General features: G+C 40.6%; 1 protein-coding gene across 13 annotated transcripts in view; it reads right to left on the reverse strand.

Moving 5' to 3' along the window:
- The window catches only part of CELF2 (CUGBP Elav-like family member 2), a 341,120-nt gene that overhangs the window by 18,503 nt on the left and 302,421 nt on the right, over window positions 1–20,196 (reverse strand). For 7 of the 13 annotated variants that reach the window (XM_039347406.1, XM_039347410.1, XM_039347408.1 and 4 more), the window contains one exon: window positions 7,644–7,772. In XM_039347406.1, coding sequence (XP_039203340.1) covers window positions 7,644–7,772 — 129 coding nt within the window. The remainder of the gene's footprint in view (window positions 1–7,643; window positions 7,773–20,196) is intronic. The other 6 variants (XM_039347407.1, XM_039347409.1, XM_039347414.1 and 3 more) reach the window with 1 other exon arrangement.

The raw sequence follows: 20,196 nt of genomic DNA on the forward strand, positions 1-20,196 counted from the left end.
AAACAACAGGCAGGACAACATCCAATCTATAAACACATATAAAGATTGGGGTTAGGAATTATTGTTAATAGCAACTCAGTTTCCCATGCAGGCTGCACCCGGCAAAAATTGGGGGTCATCAGAAAATCTGTTTTCCCACTATGATTTATGGCATCTTCAAAGCATCACACAGAGAACTTTAAAGCAATATAAAGCTCATTAAAGTTGTGTCGGTACAATTACAGATGATTCTAGAACAGCGGTTCTCAACCTGTGGGTCGGGACCCCATTTGGGGTCGAACGACCATTTCACGGGGGTCGCCAAATAACGCAGTCCGCCATTTTTTCCCCCTTTTCCTTAGCTGTGCTACTCCCTTTTATTCTATTGGCTTTTGAAAGCCAATAGAATAGACTCTCTTGAATAGAGTTTAATTCTATTGGCTTTCAAAAGCCAATAGGAATTATCCAGGCTGTCTCTGCCCTGCTGAGCCCGCCAAAAGCCCCAGTCTGCAAACGGTGCTGCAAGTTGTCTGCAGTGAAGGCAAGCTGTCTGGAAGTTTCCACCCCTCCCTGCTGAGCAACTACTAAAAATGTAAGTAAAAGAGGGCCAGGGGTGGGAGGTGGGAGGTGGGAGGCCGGCGGGCGCAGGGAGGTTGCTGGCATGTGTGGGGCCCAGCAGGTGCCTTACCTCCCTTGTGCTGGGCCAGCTGGTGGCCCAGCCGATGGTCGGCCTGCGCCGTCTCTGCCGCTTGCCAGTTACGTCTCAGCTGGCACAGGGGGCAGCACCATGCATGTGCGGCGCTCCTGGGCAGGGAAAGTCCTCAACTTACGACCGGTTGGGTAGTCCTTGACTTACGACCGATTGGGGGTCGCGGCATTAAAAAGGTTGAGAACCACTGTTCTAGAAGAAGGTTTCTCCACTTGGTCAACTTTGAGATGTGTTGATTTCAACTCCTCGAATTCCTAACCAGCCTTTCCATTGCTAAGAATCTTGAGGGCTGAAGTTCACACATCTCAAAATTATCCAAATGAGGAAACACTGTTCTAGATATATGTCTCCAGATAACCAAACAATCTGCTACTACCAAGAGTGAGCCAGACTTTCAGCTTATATAACTGAAAACTAGTAGGTCAGGAAGACAGCTTCTGGCTAACAACTGGGAAACCTTAAAATTGTCAAGGTTGAGAAACACTGCTCTAGAGCAATGTGTGTCCACCCTTTAGATATTTGAAGACTGTTATATTTCTCCTTAGAGGATAATAAAATATGACTACTTGGTTTATTTAGGACCCTTAAAAGAGAAGCATCTTTTCAGTGATACTGATGGATTCCAATTACCAGATAAAATTGGGAAACTAATTAGGTAAAAGTAAAAAGCTGAGGTTGTGTGTCATTGCCTTATTCTGCTGTGCCAAAAGAAGTCAGAAGTCAATGCTTTTCTTTTTCTTTCCCTCTTTGCCCTACCTTTTTCCCTCTTCCCCCTTCCCTCACCTATTTTTCCATTATTTTCATTTTTCTTTGGATCTCTGTATTTTATATTTTGATAAACTAATAAAAATATGAACTGAGCAAAATTGGGAAACTAAACTTGCTAAGTTAGCTCTCTCTCAACCTGGTTCTTTTCAGACATGCTACAGCAGCGGTTCTCAACCTGTGGGTCGGGACCATCGAACGACCATTTCACGGGGGTCGCCAAACAATGCAGTCCGCCATTTTTTTTTCTCCTTTTCCTTAGCTGTGCTACTCCCTTTTATTCTATTGGCTTTTGAAAGCCAATAGAATAGACTCTCTTGAATAGAGTCTAATTCTACTGGCTTTCAAAAGCCAATAGGAATTGTCCAGGCTGTCTCTGCCCTGCTGAGCCCGCCAAAAGTCCCATTCTGCAAACGGTGCTGCAAGTTGTCTGCAGCGAAGGCGAGCTGTCTGGAAGTTTCCACCCCTCCCTGCTGAGCAACTACTAAAAATGTAAGTAAAAGAGGGCCAGAGGTGGGAGGTGGGAGGCCGGCAGGCGCAGGGAGGGTTGCTGGCGTGTGTGGGCCCCGGCGGGTGACTTACCTCCCTTGGGCTGGGCCAGCTGGTGGCCCAGCTGGTGGTCAGCCTGCGCCGTCTCTGCCACTTGCCAGCAAAGCCTCGGCTGGCACAGGGGGCGGCACTTACGACCGGTTGGGTAGTCCTCGACTTGCGACCGGTTGGGGTCGCGGCATTAAAAAGGTTGAGAACCACTGTGCTAGAGCAGGCATGTCAAACTTGCGACGTCACGTGCATATTGGAGCTTTTTCTCCATTGTCGGCAATGGGATGGGCACGGTTTTGGGATGACGGGTCCGGCCCGTAGGCCAGCAGTTTGACAGCCCTGTGCTAGAGCTACAGTTGCAAAATTCCAGAGTATACCCCCTTCAGGACATTGCAACGTTATAATGTTAGGAAACCAAGATGTTGTTGAAGGCTTGCAAATTCTTTTAAGGATGCACAGAAATCTTGAGTCTGAAGGAGTTCTTTGCCAGGGTTGTCCATTAAAATGTCCAACTTATGACAATGTTTCAGATTTTTTTAAAGGGAAAACAAAAGGAATGACAGCTCCCTTTCAGTGGCTTTAATTTTTGTTACCCCCAAATTTCCTGTTCTAGCAATTTAAGTTTAAAGCTGAAGCTAGATTGAAAAAGTCAATAGAATCTCCCCCCCCCCAATCCTGCCCATCAGCTCCAAGACTGAATAGTTGTTGCTATTGGATCAAAGCTGCAGAAAAGTGATTTGAGGAACAGACCACAAATAAATAACCCAGGATGACCAGTGTTATTTACTTACAGTCAAATCACATTCCTGTCCCTTTTAATCTTCTTGTATAACCTTTCTCCTAAACCTTTATTTACACCGATGACAATTTCATAAAAACAGAGAGGGACAATTCTGAGAAACTTGATAAGAAATAACAAGGCAATTGCTGTGCAGAGAACTTAAGAAAGCAACATCTACTGAAAAAAATACTTATGAGTGGGTCAAGCAGACCCCCCCGTCAAAAAAAACCAAAACCCCAAATCCTACAGACATATGGGAACATAGTACCTAGAAATTTTGAAGAAAGGGACAAGGATATCCAAAATCATTATTAGTGATAGGAATTTTTCTTTCTTTTCTTTCTTTCTTTCTTTCTTTCTTTCTTTCTTTCTTTCTTTCTTTCTTTCTTTCTTCTTTCTTTCTTTCTTCTTTCTTTCTTTTCCCTCCTTCCTTCCTTCCTTCCTTCCTTCCTCTGCCTTCATTTTCTTCCCTTCCTTCCTTTCTTCCTTCCTTCTTCCCTTCCTTCCTTCCTCTTCTTTCCTTATTCTTTCTTACTTTCTTTTTCTTTTCTTTCCTTTCTTCCTTCTTTCCTTCCTTTCTCTGCCTTCATTTTTTTCCTTTCTTCCTTCCTTCCTTCCTGTCTTCCTTCCTTCTTTCCTTCCTTCCTCTGCCTTCATTTTTTTCCTTTCTTCCTTTCTTCCTTCTTCCCTTTCTTCCTTCCTTCCTCTTCTTTTCTTATTCTTTCTTTCTTTCTTTCTTTTCCTTCCTTCCTTCCTTCCTCTTCCTTCCTTCCTTCTTTCTTTCTTTCTTTCTTTCTTTCTTTCTTTCTTTCTTTCTTTCTTTCTTTCTTTCTCCTTCCTTCCTTCCTTCCTTCCTTCCTTCCTTCCTTCCTTCCTTCCTTCCTTCCTTCCTTCCTTTCCACCATTCCATCTATCTTTCACATTTTGGAACTGCTCAACTCTCTTACAGAGGGAGGGTAACAGGTTTTTAGTAACTGGTTGCAAAAAAAGAGGATAGGGCCACATTTTTCTGGGTCATACCTTGGATTTTACTGGTTGCAACTGCAGAGATAAGGTGACCAACCGTCCTCCTTTAGGGAGGACAGTCCTCCTTTTGTAAGTTCTGTCCTCCCTCGAAAAATGTCCTCCTTCATGTCCTACTTTTCAATATTTGAAGACTAATCTGCAGGGCTTTTTTTTTCATTATAGAAAGCTCAGAACAGCGTTCCGGCACCTTTTTTTGATGGTTTCCCCCCCCAACTTTTGCATGAGCTGTGCTACTCCCGCTATTGGCTTTCGAAAGCCAACAGGAGTTGCTGCTGAGCGCGCCAAAACACCCGGCTGGCAAACTTTGCACGTGCAAGTTGTCTGTATTATTGTTGCAATGAATAAAATGTTTCTTTTATTTATGATATTTTTTTCTTCAATTTATATGTGTCCTCCTTTTCATTGTAAAAAAGTTGGTCACCTGAGCAGAGAATAAGTCAAAGAGTAAGATTTGCCTCTTTAGTTTAGACCAGAAATAGCCAATTTCTTCACCAGCACAGGCTGGGTAAAAGATCAAGGGAAGAAGAGGTCTTGGTATGGCGGGAAATAGACTCTTTCCATTTTTATTTTGTTTTGTTTTCGTGAGCCCAAAAGCTCTTTTTGAAATCCCAGAAAAATCAGAGTGACAGATGCCTCATTGAGAGCATCTGGGGAGTGAGTCCTACGGAGAAACAAATCACATTTTCATTGATTGTATCAACGGGATTTCAAAAGTTCAGGTAAACACCAGCAGACTACAGGAGAAAACACTTTTGGTTAAAGGCAAACAGCTTGAGGAAGCTCTCTTTTTCTTTTGCAGCTGTGAAAAAAAAAAAAAACTGGAATGGCAGTGGGAATTTCATGCTTTTTGAACCTGCCCCCCTCTCCCCCTTCCCTGTATTCCCTGCCTTTTAGTTAAACATGGTTGATGAAAGTCGACATATCTAGATAGAGGTCTGAAAGCATACTTTAAAAAAGTTTTCTTCATATTTCATCAATGTGCTGGCATTTACTGAGTCTCAGAGGCTGCTTTCAGAATAATTCATCAGATGTTTAGGCTTTAGGACTCAGTGTTTCTCAACCTTGACAATTTTAAGGCATGTGGACTTCAACTCCCAGAATTCCACAGCCAGCAATGCTGGCTGTGGAATTCTGGGAGTTGAAGTCCACATGCCTTAAAATTGTCAAGGTTGAGAAACACTGGTTTAGGTGTTCACAAGGAAAGACCCAGAAAAGGCCTCAGATACAGGTTCCATGTAAAAATTGGGCTTGGGTCACTATCTACCTTGTACGCTCAAATTTCTTTTTTGTCGCTCCATGCAACTGATTTACCTTTTTTGTGCTTGAGTGTAAAATGACAGAAACACAGAACTTTGCATTTGCCAGTTATGTAAAATAATAGAAATACAGAATTTTGTACGCACCTGTTTGTAACTCTGTATGTAATGTAACTGCATAATGCAAGTATTAATGCAAAATAGTAGAAATACAGAACTTTGCCTTTGCAATTTCAGAATTTCTCCTTTTGTTTTACATTCAACCACAACAAGGGCGAATTGATGACATGAAGCAATCATTTAGATTAAGTGGATCAACTGATATATTACAGTAATTGACAAGCACAAACTGTGTTCATTCTCCTGGCACAACAGTGAATATAGAAGACTTTAAAATGTCTTGATTTTTTTTGGCTAAAATCGAATGTAGTAGTAGTAGTAGTAGTAATAATAATAATAATAATAATAATAATAATAATAATAATGCCTCTACCAAATGAAGAACAGAATAGAGGCATGGGAAGACAAAGCACTACATGGCCAATATGTTAAAAAAATAGCTGGGAAAGCAGATAATAACAAGACCTGGCAATGGCTAAAAGCAGAAAAATTGAAGAAAGAGACTGAGGGACTAATTCTGGCTGCACAAGACCAAGCCTTAAGGACAAATGCATATAAAGTCAAAATTGAGAAGACAACAACAGACAGTAAGTGCCGCCTATGCAAAGAAGCTGAAGAAACAGTGGACCACCTGGTAAGCTGTTGCAAGAAGATTGCACAGACTGACTACAGTCAGCGGCATGACAAAGTAGCAACAATGGTGCATTGGAAGATCTGCAAAAAATATCATTTGCCTGTAAGCAAAAACTGGTGGGATCATAAAATAGAGAAAGTCATAGAAAATGATAAAATTAAACTGCTCTGGGACTTCAGAATTCAAACAGACAAGCACCTGCAACATAACACCCCAGACTTAACAATTGTCGATAAGAAAGACAAAAAAGTCTGGATAGTGGACGTGGCAGTGCCTGGAGATAGCAGAATAGAAGAGAAAGAACTGGAGAAGATAACAAAATACAAAGACCTACAAATAGAAATAGAAAGACTGTGGCAAAAGCAAGCAAGGGTAGTACCAATAGTAATAGGCTCCTTGGGTGCAATCCCAAAACAACTGGAGCACCACTTGAACACCATTGGCATTGACAAATTCGCTATTAGTCAATTGCAAAAGGCGGCCTTACTAGGAACTGCTTCCATCCTGCGACGATATCTGTAATACCATCAAACATCCACATCTGCCTATCCCAGGTCCTGGGTAAGGACTCGATAGGTAGACAAAATGCCAAATCCAGTCTGAACATCTGGCTGACTGTGCGATGATCGATAATAATAGTAAAATTGGAAGGGACCTTCCATGTAGTACCAAGTATATCACAGATGCTTGACTCAACTTGTATACTTTAGCTTTCATCATTATATTGTTGGAACCTAACTATTTTAAACTATGATTATGTTCCTTCTATTTTATGTTTTGTAATGGTGGAGGTTATCTTGTGCATTACTTGCTGTGATTCATTGCTTTGATTTTGGGACAGCTGTTTAGTTTTGCTGACTTGATTCATTTCTGCTTTCAATTCTTTCTGCTTGAAACTCAATATATTTTTGGCTGGCTCAGAAAGTACACCAATGTCTTGGGAGTAGTAAGCTGTCAGAAATATGAGAGAAATATTGGGGATGAGGTAGAGATCCCTATTTTGTACTCTTTGGAGGTTTTGGATTTCAATGTTCAAAATGTTCAACCAATATACAAATGGCCATTTTGCAGGTGCTGGTTTAGCAAATGCTGATCTGAAGACACAATACATGCTTGTACACATGCACGCACACATAATCACACAACACAGAGCTATAGAAACAATCATTACTGCGTATGCCAGGCTAGATTATTAAATCATGGCATATATTATAATAATCTGACTTACTCTAATAAAAAATGTGGCAGAATGTATATATATATATATATATCTTTCAAAGGTCTGACATTCTTCTCCTACCTGCCTCTACAGCCAAGAACTAAAGTGATTTATTTGAAAATAGCTTCCGTATGGTTTGTAGAACTCTATAAATGAAACTACCGGCAGTAGGCATATTTCATACCTCCTGTATCTAGCGAGTATTCTTACTGATGCTGTGCTATTACTCTTAGCAGTAACTTCTATGGGCAATAGCAACACATCTCCTTAGTTGACACTTCAACTGAAACCTATATTTCTTGATCAATTAAAACAAAAGCAGAATCTATTGAACTGATCCCCTTCTAACTATCTGAATGCAAGCTTAATGTGTGTGCCCTGGAAGAGAGGATAAAATAATATCAAGCAATATAAACAGCATAATTCTTTAACAAGACAAAACTTATTTAGATTTTGGGCCTGAAGCTGTCTGGAATAGAAGTTCTCAAGTTTTATCACCCATTTTGCACATGTGTTATTTCCCTAGTAGCATTCACTCTACTAAAAACGATTAGTGTCCCTAAGGTGATTACAGGGAAATTGCTGGAGTGTCCACCACAGCAATAAATACTCACTGTTTACGGTACCTGCTAGTGCATTAATATTATTCAATCCAACCGTTGCTCCAGCTAGTCCTTGCAGAGTCCCCAGAGAAGTCAAAGAATTCATTGCCCCAGCTGTGGAATTTGCTGTTGATGCAGCCACTAGAATAAAAGAAAGAAAGAGAAAAGAAAATTATTCACTTCTAGAATACCTGGGGAATTCTGGGAGTTGAAGTCCACAAGTCTTAAAGTTGCCAAGGTTGGACACCACGGCCATACACATTATGGAAAGCTATTGAGTATTAGTCCTTTGGCCGCAAATTTATGACATGTCACAATATGTCATATATTGTGACAATATAAAGGACAAGGGGGGACATGATAGCAGTATTCCAATATCTCAGGGGCTGCCATAAAGAAGAGGGAGTCAAGCTATTTTCCAAAGCATCTGAAGGCAAGACAAGAAGCAACGGGTGGAAACTAATCAAGGAGAGAAGCAACTTAGAACTAAGGAGAAACTTCCTGACAGTGAGAACAATTAATCAGTGGAACAGCCTGCCTCCAGAAGCAGTAAATGCTCCAACACTGGAAGTTTTTAAGAAGAGACTGGACAGCCATTTGTCTGAAATGGTGTAGGGTTTCCTGCCTGAGCAGGGGGTTGGACTAGATGACCTCCAAGGTTCCTTCCAACTTTACTACTATTATTATTAATAATAATAATAATTAGATTAGAAGGAACTTAAAGTGTGTCCCTCTCATTGGTTTATCCATACGGTTTTAAGTCCTTTGCTTAAAGCACACATTGGGCTCAAAATTTTAATAAGAGATAGAAAACCAATGGCCCACATTATGGTTTGACTCATACGCTGAACTCAGATTTAGTGCAGCTTCTTTGCTTACAGCTTAGCTTGATTTGTAGCCTTTCTTGTTTATTCAACAAACTGGTGGTTGGAAATTCTGGTTTGGAATTATTTTGATCTCTCCATTGCAGCTGCATGCATATATAAAAATGGTATGTTATGAATAAAGCATAAACCATTGTAGAATATATGTTTCAGAGGAAATTGTTTTGATATGGAAATGGCAAATGGTACATTCATCAGTTCTCAGATGATCTGGCTTATGAAAAACTATTTGATACCGAAGGAAAATGTACAAATTGCCTTCCAGAGTTCCCCCCTACAGCAAATGAAATGGATACTATAACTTGGTGTTTGTGAATTGAATAAACTCACAGAAGACCATAAAAAAAAAAAAAAAGCTGGTAGCTGTCCCTAGTTTTTAGCAAATTAGATGAACTGACACAGTTACACTGTTAGGAAGCTTTTCTTGAGGTTCCATTGCTGTTTAGTCTAATTGTTAGAAAAAGATGAAATATCTAGCATTCACGTATCCTTGGGCTTTGCTTTCAGGAATTATACCTTGACAACACTTTGTCTTGGTAAAAGCAAATTGATCGTTCTTTTCTTCTGTGCTGGGAATATTATCCCTGTGTTATCAGTCTGAACATCAATAGTCAAGAAGAATAGCATTCAGAAAGCTAGTTAGTATTGAAGGGATGGGTGAATAATGCCTATATGATTTGTGAACATTAAAGAATACAGCTGCAAGCTAAAAACTAGATAGACCCCCTCCCTCCCCTCAGTCTTAGTCTTTGGTATACAGAGATTCAGAATTAGATCTGTAAGTCCATGAACAGACTTCAAAGCTCTTCAAATCCTTGCTGGCCCACCAGGGATTAAAGATAACAAGATCCTGCTTTTGAATGGTAATTTACTGCCCTTGCAGCTCACTACAGATTTAAGGAAAAAAAGGGAACTCTGGAGAGATGTAACTAAGATTAAGCCCCTTCCCAGAAGCTACCACCTCACTCCCGTCCTGAAAAATAAATATCTACTAGACTGGGAGTCGTATCATTTTCCAGGCTGGTGTGTGTCAGCTTGGAAGGAATAACGACAAGAAAAGCGTCTTTTCTTGGTGACTGCTAAACATCTGTGATAGGTTCCTTATAGTAATAGTAATAGTAGTAAAGTTGGAAGTGACCTTGGAGGTTATCTAGTCCAACCCCCTGCTCAGGCAGGAAACCCTACACCATTTCGGACAAATGGCTGTCCAGTCTCTTCTTAAAAACTTCCAGTGTTATCATTCAAATAAAAATAGAGAAGGAAAAAGAGGCACAAAACAGCTATCTAATCATTTCAGCCATATCTAATGGGATGGCCAAGAGAATGAGGATCATCTACTATAACATAATAACAGAGTTGGAGGTCTTCTATACCATTTCAGACAAATGGTTGTCCAATCTCTTCTTAAAAACCACCAGTGTTGGAGCAGGCACAACTTCTGGAGGCAGGTTGTTCCTCTGATGAATTGCTCTAACTGTCAGGAAATTTCTCCTTAGTTCTAGGTCAGTGATGGTGAACCTATGGCAGGGGTGCCAGAGGCGGCACTCAGAGCCCTCTCTGTGGGCATGCGCGCCCTCACCCCAGTCCTAGGCCTTCAGTTGGGTTTTATAAAACCTTTTCGCTTTAGGCCTTCACTGCCGTGTGCAAAAAAAAAAAAAAAAAAAAAGGTTCACTCAATCAGTCAATTTCAACTTCTCGGGGGGAAAAAAAATCTTGCAAAGTTGGAATTGATTGATTGAACTTTTTAGTCCCACCCAGTGTGCCGTTACCACCGCAGCCATGCACAGCCAATGGGCCACGCCCACCCGGCACCCGACGATGCATAAGTGGGTTTTGGGTTGCAGTTTGGGCACTCGGTCTCTAAAAGGTTCGCCATCGCTGATCTAAGTTGCTTCGCTCTTTGATTAGTTTCCATCCATTGCTTCTTGTCCTGCCTTCTGGTGTTTTAGAATAGTTTGACCCTGTCTTCTTTGTGATCCTGTCTTCTCTTAGATATTGGAATGCTGCTATAATTTTGATTGGTTGGCTTTTCACCATCTGATAAAAATTAATTCCACCTGTCAATTTGCACATTAGGTGAGGAGGCATTTTCTTCACCTACATTTAGCTGGGTCATTTTACATAATGTACAGCAAGTGTTACTCACCTGATCAGGCAGACTCCATCCAATTCTAGGCTAACATACTGTAAATAACTAATGGTTCTGTTCCATGACTGAGACTTTTTAAAGACTAAGCTAATTAGTATTTGATGGATTGGATCTCCAGGTCCACCTAAATGCATGGAGTTCTATTCCTGGAAACCTATCAATTGAATGAACCATGAGGCCTTACTGGTGGCTGCAACGAGCCACTTAATATTAAAACTCCTTCAGGTGAGCAGTTTTATTAAGCATTAAATTAATTCTGACTGCTCGGGACTCACAGCCTGCTCCTGGTCACTGCCTTTTGTAAATGACTGAGGGGTACATGGTAGCATGCCCACCCTCTTGTGCTGCCAAGTTGAAAGCAGGACTTGATAACTCCACGATTAAAAATGATTGAACCAAACTGGTCATATAGCTGTGAAGTGAATTTGATGTGTAATGGGTGCTAACCACCGCCTTTCAGGGCTACATGTCCATACAAGAGCAAAAATAAAAAATAAAAAAGGAAAAAAAAATCATATTGATGTGAAATTGGCATGAGATGGACTTTTGTGTGGTTGATCTGAAGAGTCTCTAGAGCAGTGGTTCTCAACCTTTTTAATGCCGCGACCCCCAACCGGTCGTAAGTTGAGGACTACTCAACCGGTCGTAAGTCAAGGACTACTCAACTGGTGCAGCACTGTTTGCAGAATGGGGCTTTTGGCGGGCTCAGCAGGGCAGAGACAGCCTGGACAATTCCTACTGGCTTTTGAAAGCCAATAGAATTAGACTCTATTCAAGAGAGTCTATTCTATTGGCTTTCAAAAGCCAATAGAATAAAAGGGAGTAGCACAGCTAAGGAAAAGGGGGGAAAAAATGGCGGACTGCTTTGTTTGGCGACCCCCGTGAAATGGTTGTTCAACCCCAAATGGGGTCCTGACCCACAGGTTGAGAACCACTGCTCTAGATCACTTAAGCAAGCCCTTCCTTCCATCCTTCGATATGTAGTATTAAGAAATCCAGAAAGGATATTATATATTTTTTTTCCAGTTACTTGGTAAAACAGCAGGATTGAAACATCATATTCTTACACTAGAGATGATAGTTTTCTTGTCTATCTCATCCACCTTCCCCTAGCTTCTTGTTCTCTAAACCTAGGTATTTAATTTCCCTGGACAATATCATACTAACAGAAGATAGCAGACATAGCTCACGGATGAAGTGTGGAGGACTCGGTGCTCTCTGAGTTTAGTTGTTTGCTTGTAGACATTTGCATGAAGCACTGAAGATGTTACCACATCTGGTAGTTGCAAGCCTCTAGAAAGCGTCAAGGACTCTACAATATCACTACTATTTCACAGATGGACAAATTGTTGGATGTTTGGCACTGATACGCATTATAATAGGATGAAAATAAATATGGGAAACTCTGTTATGTACAATAACATGATACTCATTGTACGGCTGCCCATTTTGCTGGTTATTTTTATTTTCATCGTTAATTCAACAGAAAGACATAGGGCCCAGGAATGGATCAAAGACAGCACCCATGCAAGATTAATTCCAGATTAAAAATCGTATCTTGCATGCGATAATGTCAGCGGGCCTGGGGTAAAACTGGGCATTGGATGAGCTGGTGGCATAATGGCTAAAGAAAGATGTGTCCATTTGGATCCATACTGACTTTTATTGTTAGCAAAAAATGCTGCATAAGGCACAAGTAAAGTTGTTAACCTCTTTGCTAAAAACTGTGTCATAGGAAGAATGCAGCTGTTTTAAAAAAAAGCTTCAATATGAACAGAAAAGGGGGAAATGAGAGAAAAGAAAAAAAGGAAAAAAATAAAAAATGTACACAGAAAGTCACTCAGACATTTTTTTAAAGTACACCTTCCCTCTTTCCCTCATACTAATAGACAGCTAGTTTTTCAATAAACGCATTATTGATCCAAGATTTTAATCCTGATGACATGTTCTCTTACAATATCAAAGAGTAATCTTTTTTGCTGCACTGTGTTCAGTAAATCTGTAGTCTTTCATATCATAAATTCCAAATCTCCAGTATATAACTCAAAAGCATGTTCACAGCTTTCAACAGCATTGGTTTTTTGTAATACTACATGAATACATTTATGGAAACTAACTCAAAATGGAGTTAACAGTGGGTCACATCCATATCGTACTTGTAAATGTCCCCTTATTCATTTCACACATCCAATATAATGAGGTGGACAACCAACCTTAAAAATAGAATTCTCTGAATTGTCCAGTAAAAGCTGGTAAGCAATGATAGAAAAGTATGGAAAGGTATATTGAAGGTCAATGTAAACTTGATTAAGCAATATTTGCTGTTTTTACGCCTTTCGATTCTTTGGCTCATTATTTGTTACTCCCTTTTAGCACTTGGCACGATATAGAATGCTTTATTGGCCAAGTGTGACTGGACACACAAGGAATTTGTCTCTCAGTGTACATACAAGCAACAAGTGATAAATCATGATCATAATCATAAATACAACATCATAAATCATAAGACACACCACTCAGTGATCGTCACAGGGTACTAAATTGCAATCAACATAAATCATAATAGGATACTAAATAGAAACAATCAACATAAATCATAAGATGTAGTCATAAGAAGTTAAGGAAATAGGTTAGGGTTCTTCAAACTTGGCCCTTTTGTGACTTGTGGACTTGACGCTGGCTGAGGAATTCTGGGAGTTGAAGTTCACAAGTCATAAAAGGGCCAAGTTTGAAGAACCCTGAAATAGGTAATAGGAAAGATGAGTAGGATAATAGTAATACAACCCTACGAGATGGTTGGATATCTTAAAATATAAAACAGTGTTGTGGGAATCAGTTGTTTAGCAGAGTGATAGTATTGGAGGGGGGGGATTATCTTTGTATTATGATGTTTTTATGTTGTAAGCCACCTAGAGTCATTGTATACAAGACGGGAGGCAAACAAACAAAGAAACAAGTACATATTATTTCCTCTAAGAGGAAACAGCATCATGAATATTTATTTGTACAAATATATGTGGCCACTGTCTTAATCAAATTACTGGGTAACTAGGTGTCTAATGAACATAAAACAGAAAGCTGCACATTAAAATAATAATGAAAACAAGAAAAGACAACACAAACTGGGCTCCACTAACATCCTGATGCTTAAAGCCGGAGGGAAGAATCCGATTTTTAAGGCCAACAGATAGCCGATCTTGCAAGGGCGATTCAGAGCCGGCTGCTTTCCATCTGGATTCTCACAACTTCCAAGCACCGGGAAAGACCCCCAACTGTACCAATTGAGTGGCCAAGGAGACAGATTGAGAACTGAATATATAATTGAGCCTACTAAGGATGTCATCCAATGGCCTCATATGAATGTTAAAGAGGAATCCATGACGCATTGTCAGTTAGGGCCTAGAACTACATCTCTGCCCCTCACAATACCACCTGGAATTGACCTTGGAGTAGAAGAATCACTGAAGAACAGTGGCCCCAACAATGAACCTCCTAAACTGGTCCAGTAAGATACCATGTTAATTGCATCAAAAGCTGCTGAGATATCAAGGAAACCAGGATAGAGCACTCTCCCCCAAAACACTGGCCTGATAGTGTTACCAACACAGCTTGGTATTGTACTCAGATTTTAAAAAAGGACCCAGATAAATCGCTTCCTCCAGGGCCTTTGGAGTTGTAAGCCTACTCTCTTCTCAATAACCTTCCTTGAAAAGGAAAGAGTAGAGTCCAGACGAAATTATTCAGAACCTTTAAATCCAGCGATAGCCTCTTGAGGGAGAAAGAAAGCCATTCTTTCCTTCCAAGCAACTCCTCCCACAAAAAGACATCCATCTCTGCTAGGTCAATGACATCCTGCCTCCTGGGATGACTTAACCAAGCATGAAGGACATGGAACTAAGAGAAAAGTGGCAGGGTTCAAAGCCCCAAGGACCCAGGCATCAGGGCTGATGGGCCTGAACCAGACATGACTATTGCTCAGACAATTGCACAAGAAGACCCACAAAGGCCAACATCTGGCTCCAAACAAATTCAAGCAATTTTATCTGAGAGATGCCTGCAAAGGCTCTCCCTTCTTCCTAAAATCATTCAACAGAAGACTACGATCTGCAATATGCCGCTGTGATAAGAGTGGAGAAATAAGTCTGTTTTTCTGCTTTTAATCCTTAATAAAGGTTTGCGCCTGTGTCCAATCAGATTTGTTCCTGGTACCTGAGGGAAGACCAAGCAAAATATAGATGGGAAAGCTTATACTTGTAGGGAAATTACCTGTTATGTAAGGGGAGGAGAGTGCATCAGATATTATTATTATTATTATTATTAATATTAATATTAATAGTAATAATAAAGTTGGAAGGGACCTTGGAGTCATTGAGTCCAACCCCCTGCTCAGGCAGGAACCCTACACCATTTCGGACAAATGGCTGTCCAGTCTCTTCTTAAAAACTTCCAGTGTTGGAGCATTTACTGCTTCTGGAGGCAGGTTGTTCCACTGGTTCTCACTGTCAGGAAGTTTCTCCTTAGTTCTAGGTTGCTTCTCTCCTTGATTAGTTTCCACCCATTGCTTCTTGTCCTGCCCTCAGGTGCTTTGGAGAACAGCTTGACTCCCTCTTCTTTGGGGCAGCCCCTGAGATATTGGAAGACTGCCATCATGTCCCCCCTCGTCCTTCTCTTCGTTAAACTAGACATACCCAATTCCAGCAACCGCTCCTTATATGATTAGTCCCCTAATCATCTTTGTTGCTCTTCTCTGCACTCTTTCCAGAGTACAGAGACAACCAGGGTGGACTTTTTATGCTTAGTATCAGGGTGAATGATATATTTGTCATTTGTTTATTTTTTTGTGCACATGGTTTTTTTTATCTTTATTATTAGCATTGATGGTTGTTAGTTTGTTTCTTCTTTTTTTTTTTATTTTGTATTTTAACTTTGGAAATACAATAATAGAGGGAAGACAAATTCCCTCTATTATTGCAAATTATGATCAAGATTGTTGTGTGTGTATATAGATAGATCGATAGATAGATAGACAGACAGACAGACAGATAGATAGAGGCAAAGCAACTATTTCTGTGTGAGTGTATTAGTATGGGACAACTTGGAGGGAACGAGATTAAAATTAGATGCCCTAGATCAGGGGTCTTCAAACTTGGCTCTTTTATGACTTGTGGACTTCAACTCCCAGAATTCCTCAGCCAGTGTGCTTGGCTGAAAAATTCTGGGAGTTGAAGTCCACAAGTCATAAAAGGGCCAAGTTTCAAGAAACCCCCCCCCCCGGCCCTAGATGGCCTATAAATTTTAAACAGAAAATAGGAAAAAAGAGAAATGGTCTTTTATGCATGACATTTTCTTGGAATTTGACAAAAAGTAGGGGATAATCAACAGGTTGGGATCGTTGTGTTGTGCTTATGTGACATTCAGAAGATAGTGTGGATTTTAAATTTTAAGTTTGTTTTTCTGTCTCTTCCCATGAGCTGAATAGGATGATTCTACCCACAATTTTCAGATCCATTTATAATAAGTGCCCATTCTTTGTGAAGCGAAATATATTCTTAATATTTAAAAGGATAAGATGCAGCTTTTGTCAGTGTCAAACTTCCAAGAAGAACCAAGTATGTTGGCTGATTTAGAAAACTCTCATACAGGTGCAGCTATTTTGGGATCCTTTTTGGAAGCACATTACAGATAGCTCAGTGGGTGCTTGGAGTATACAAAATGTCACCCCGGCAGGCTTCAGCTGCCTCTTGGAAAGATGTGTATTGTTCTGAAATGAACAAACAAAGCTTTTAAGAGATGCTAGGCTTAGAGAAAGATTTTGTGATGCTTCTCTGGAAAAGCATCCTAAAGGTTCTGTAAAAATGGCTCAAGTTTCAAACAATTCTGTTTTAAGCAATGAATGCTTTTACTTAATAAAGGCAAATCCTTTGTGGTACGGTTAGCATCATGAATGACCCATAACTCATTTAATTGCTTCCCAAGAGCGAAGAACAGAAACACTACCCATGCAAACAGTTTCTTTTCTCTTAAAGCAGCCGAACTGGTCAAGAATGCTACATCTTTTGCATTTGTATGGCAGATCAAGTGAATTAACTATAACAGAAGCAACCAACAGCTTCTTTTATTAATGTGGAACAAAAGCTTAAAAATAGCTGCCAAGCAGATCAGGTATGAGAGAGAGAGAGAGAGAGAGAGAGAGAGAGAGAGAGAAAGAGAAAGAGAAAAAAGAGAGAAAAGCAGAGAGAGAGGAGAGAGAGAAGGAGAGAGAGGAAAGGAGAGAGAGAGAGAGAGAAGGGGACACAGAGAGAAAAGAGGAGAGAGAGAGAGAAAAGGAGAGAGGAGAGAAAAGGAGAGAGAGAGAGGAGAGAGAGAAAAGGAGAGAGAGAAAAGGAGGAGAGGGAAAGAAGGGGGGAGAGAGAGAAGGAGAGAGAGGAACAGAGAGAAAAAAGGGGAGAGAAAAGGAGACAGAGAAAAAAGGAGAGAGAGAGAGAGAGGGAGGGAGGGAGGGGGAGAGAGAGAGAGAGAAGGAAAGAGAAAAAGAGAAAGAGAAAAAAGAGAGAAAAGCAGAGAGAGAGGAGAGAGAGAAGGAGAGAGAGGAAAGGAGAGAGAGAGAGAGAGAAGGGGACACAGAGAGAAAAGAGGAGAGAGAGAAAGAAAAGGAGAGAGGAGAGAAAAGGAGAGAGAGAGGAGAGAGAGAAAAGGGGAGAGGGAAAGAAAGGGGGAGAGAGAGAAGGAGAGAAAGGAAGAGAGAGAAAAAAGGGGAGAGAAAAGGAGACAGAGAAAAAAGGAGAGAGAGAGAGAGAGAGGGAGGGAGGGGGAGAGAGAGAGAGAGAGAGAGAGAGAGAGAGAATGCTATCTGTGAATTCAAATCCTATATTGATCATCAGCCAGGCTTAGAAAAATGAACATGCTTCCTCTGTGAAGGTGATGGGCAGTTTCAAACTTTGACAAAATAAATAAATCAACATCTTTCTAGAAGATACAGGAAAGTCAGATATTTGACGAGATGATGCTAACAAAGCTGTCATCATGTTGCACTTGACCCATTTAGAAGAAGCCAGTAATTCCAAAGGTGATATAAAACATTTTCAGAGCACAGAGAGAAATTCGAAAGCACTCCCCTATTCCTCCATTGCAATTATCACACCAATTATGGTGGCTATAAATCAAAGAGGAATTAATTCACGTGGGCCAAACTGAAAGAGATGTTCAGGAGTTTTAAGGGAAAAAAAATGAGTCTTCAGACCTTAAAGTACAAACTGCAAGACTTCATGGTATCAATTTTGTCCCTTAAACCACCCCAGCATCCACAAATATGCAACAATGGACCCATTGTTTTAGCCCAACTCATTTGGGGAGGGGTCTTGTGAACTCTAAAGCTTTCTTCTCTCATTCTCTGCTCACCACTGTCCTGTTGATGAAGCTATGCAGGTATTCCTTGACTTACAACCATTTATTCTGTGGCAAGTCAGCCCCTCAGAGAAGGAAATATTAAAAGGGCAGGAAAATATATTTCCTCAAAGGATCTTAAAGAGGCAGAAAAGTATGCCCAGTTTTTCTTAATAACCTCATGTCTCCCTCCCCCAAGCAGAAGCCAGCTCTGTACAAATGCAGATGTAAACCATCAGGAAGGTTGAAGCTAGGAGATTAATAAGACAAAGACACCTAAAATCTGCATACCTCACCCAAACTCTAAGAGTCATTAGCCCCAGCACCAGGGAAGCAGGATATGACCTTTGGGACATAATAGGATTAACCCATCATCATCAGAATACCAGAAAAGCATACACAGACTCAGGTCAAACTTCATGCCACAGGAACAGGAAACAACTCATAGCAAAAGGCTCCAGAGGGTATAAAACCCATTCCCTACATGTGCTCAGCCCTTTTTTTCTCTCTTTTCTGCCAGAACTAAGTTTCTATCTGGCTCTCCTCTTCAATAAACAAAACCTTCTTTCTAAAGCAGTCGCCATGTTGTTTATTCCCGGCTTGGACTGAACCATGATGAAGACTTTTCCTTCAACAATTCGAAGCTTTTCACCATTGCAGCATCCCCATGGTCACGTGATCAAAATCCGCATGCGTGGCAACTGGCTCATATTTAGGATACTGGCAGTATCCTGGGGTCATATGCTCACCTTTTGTGACCTTTCTGACAAGCAAAGCCAATGGGGAAGCCAGATTCGCTTAACTATGTTACTAACTTAGTAACCGTAATGATTCACTTAACAGCTGTGGCAAGTAAGGTTGTAAAATGGGACAAAGCTCAGTTTACAAATGTCTCGCTTAGCAACAAAACCTTCAGGCTCAGTTGTAGTCGAGGATTACCTGTACTGTACCCATTATTCCCTGTCTGCTTGCTGCTTAGAGTCCCAAGAACTAAAATAAAAAGGGGCAGGAATAGCTGTGGGTGGCCTTAGTCATCTAACAAAGGAAAGAAAACCAGCAAGGCTACGTCTTTTCCTCTAGTTCAGGAGTCTTCAAACTTGGCCCTTTTGTGACTTGTGGACTTCAACTCCCAGAATTCCTCAGCCAGCCTCCATTTTGTTTGTTAGATTTAAGACAGAGGTCTTCAAACTTGGCCCTTTTGTGACTTGTGGACTTCAACTCCCAGAATTCCTCAGCCAGCCTCCATTTTGTTTGTTAGATTTAAGACAGAGGTCTTCAAACTTGGCCCTTTTATGACTTGTGGACTTCAATTCCCAGAATTCCTCAGCCAGCGTGCCTGGTTAACATAATATAATCCACAAGTCATAAAAGGGCCAAGTTTAAAGACCCGTTGCTCTAGCTGATATCCCTAAAATCCTACCTGAGAACGTGGAGGGGAAAATTGCCAATAAAGGTGTTTTCACCCGGGTGTAATTTTTCTGTCAAAACTATAACTTCTAAAGGTTTCCAAGTGCTCAAGAGCCAATGTTGTCAACTACCACATTTAGGCCCCTGAGGGAAAAAAATGTCATTGATTGCTGAACACAGTTGTCTCTTACTTGTAACCATCAGTCCTGTATGCCTTGTGCAGTCTGGGCAGAATCAACCTTCAGTGCAAATGGTATAAATCTGCATTTTACTTGCATAGCTTCATTAATCACAGTTCATTTAACGTCATTAAGTTAGATAGTCAGGAAGCACTTTCCCGTCAAGTCGGTTGCCATTTTGGTAATAAGATTGTTTGTAGATAAAAGACAATGGGAAAATGGTAAAATAAAAGATAATGGGAAGTTGATTTTGAGAATTACTACTTCAAAAAAGGAAGACCCTCCCCCCAGTACTCTTGCACCTGCAAAAAAAATACAGGCAAATTAAAATAAAAATAAAAAGGGGCACTTATTTCTCCCATCTTAAAAAGCAAATATAAATGCTGCACTTCCGCCTAGATTTAAATGGAAATGCTTTGAAATGGAACACGTGGCTTTTATAGAGCTAAATAGAGCTTTCCCATGGAACTGAGAACAGCCAGGGAAAGCTTTTATTCAGGTTTACAAAGTATTTAATGGACTGGAAAATTTAGCACTAGATAAGAAAGTTGAAATCAAAAGAA

The sequence above is a fragment of the Crotalus tigris genome, unplaced genomic scaffold (genome assembly GCF_016545835.1).
Source record: "Crotalus tigris isolate CLP2741 ecotype Arizona unplaced genomic scaffold, ASM1654583v1 scf7180000018068.1947079, whole genome shotgun sequence".
Classification (NCBI taxonomy): domain Eukaryota; kingdom Metazoa; phylum Chordata; class Lepidosauria; order Squamata; family Viperidae; genus Crotalus; species Crotalus tigris.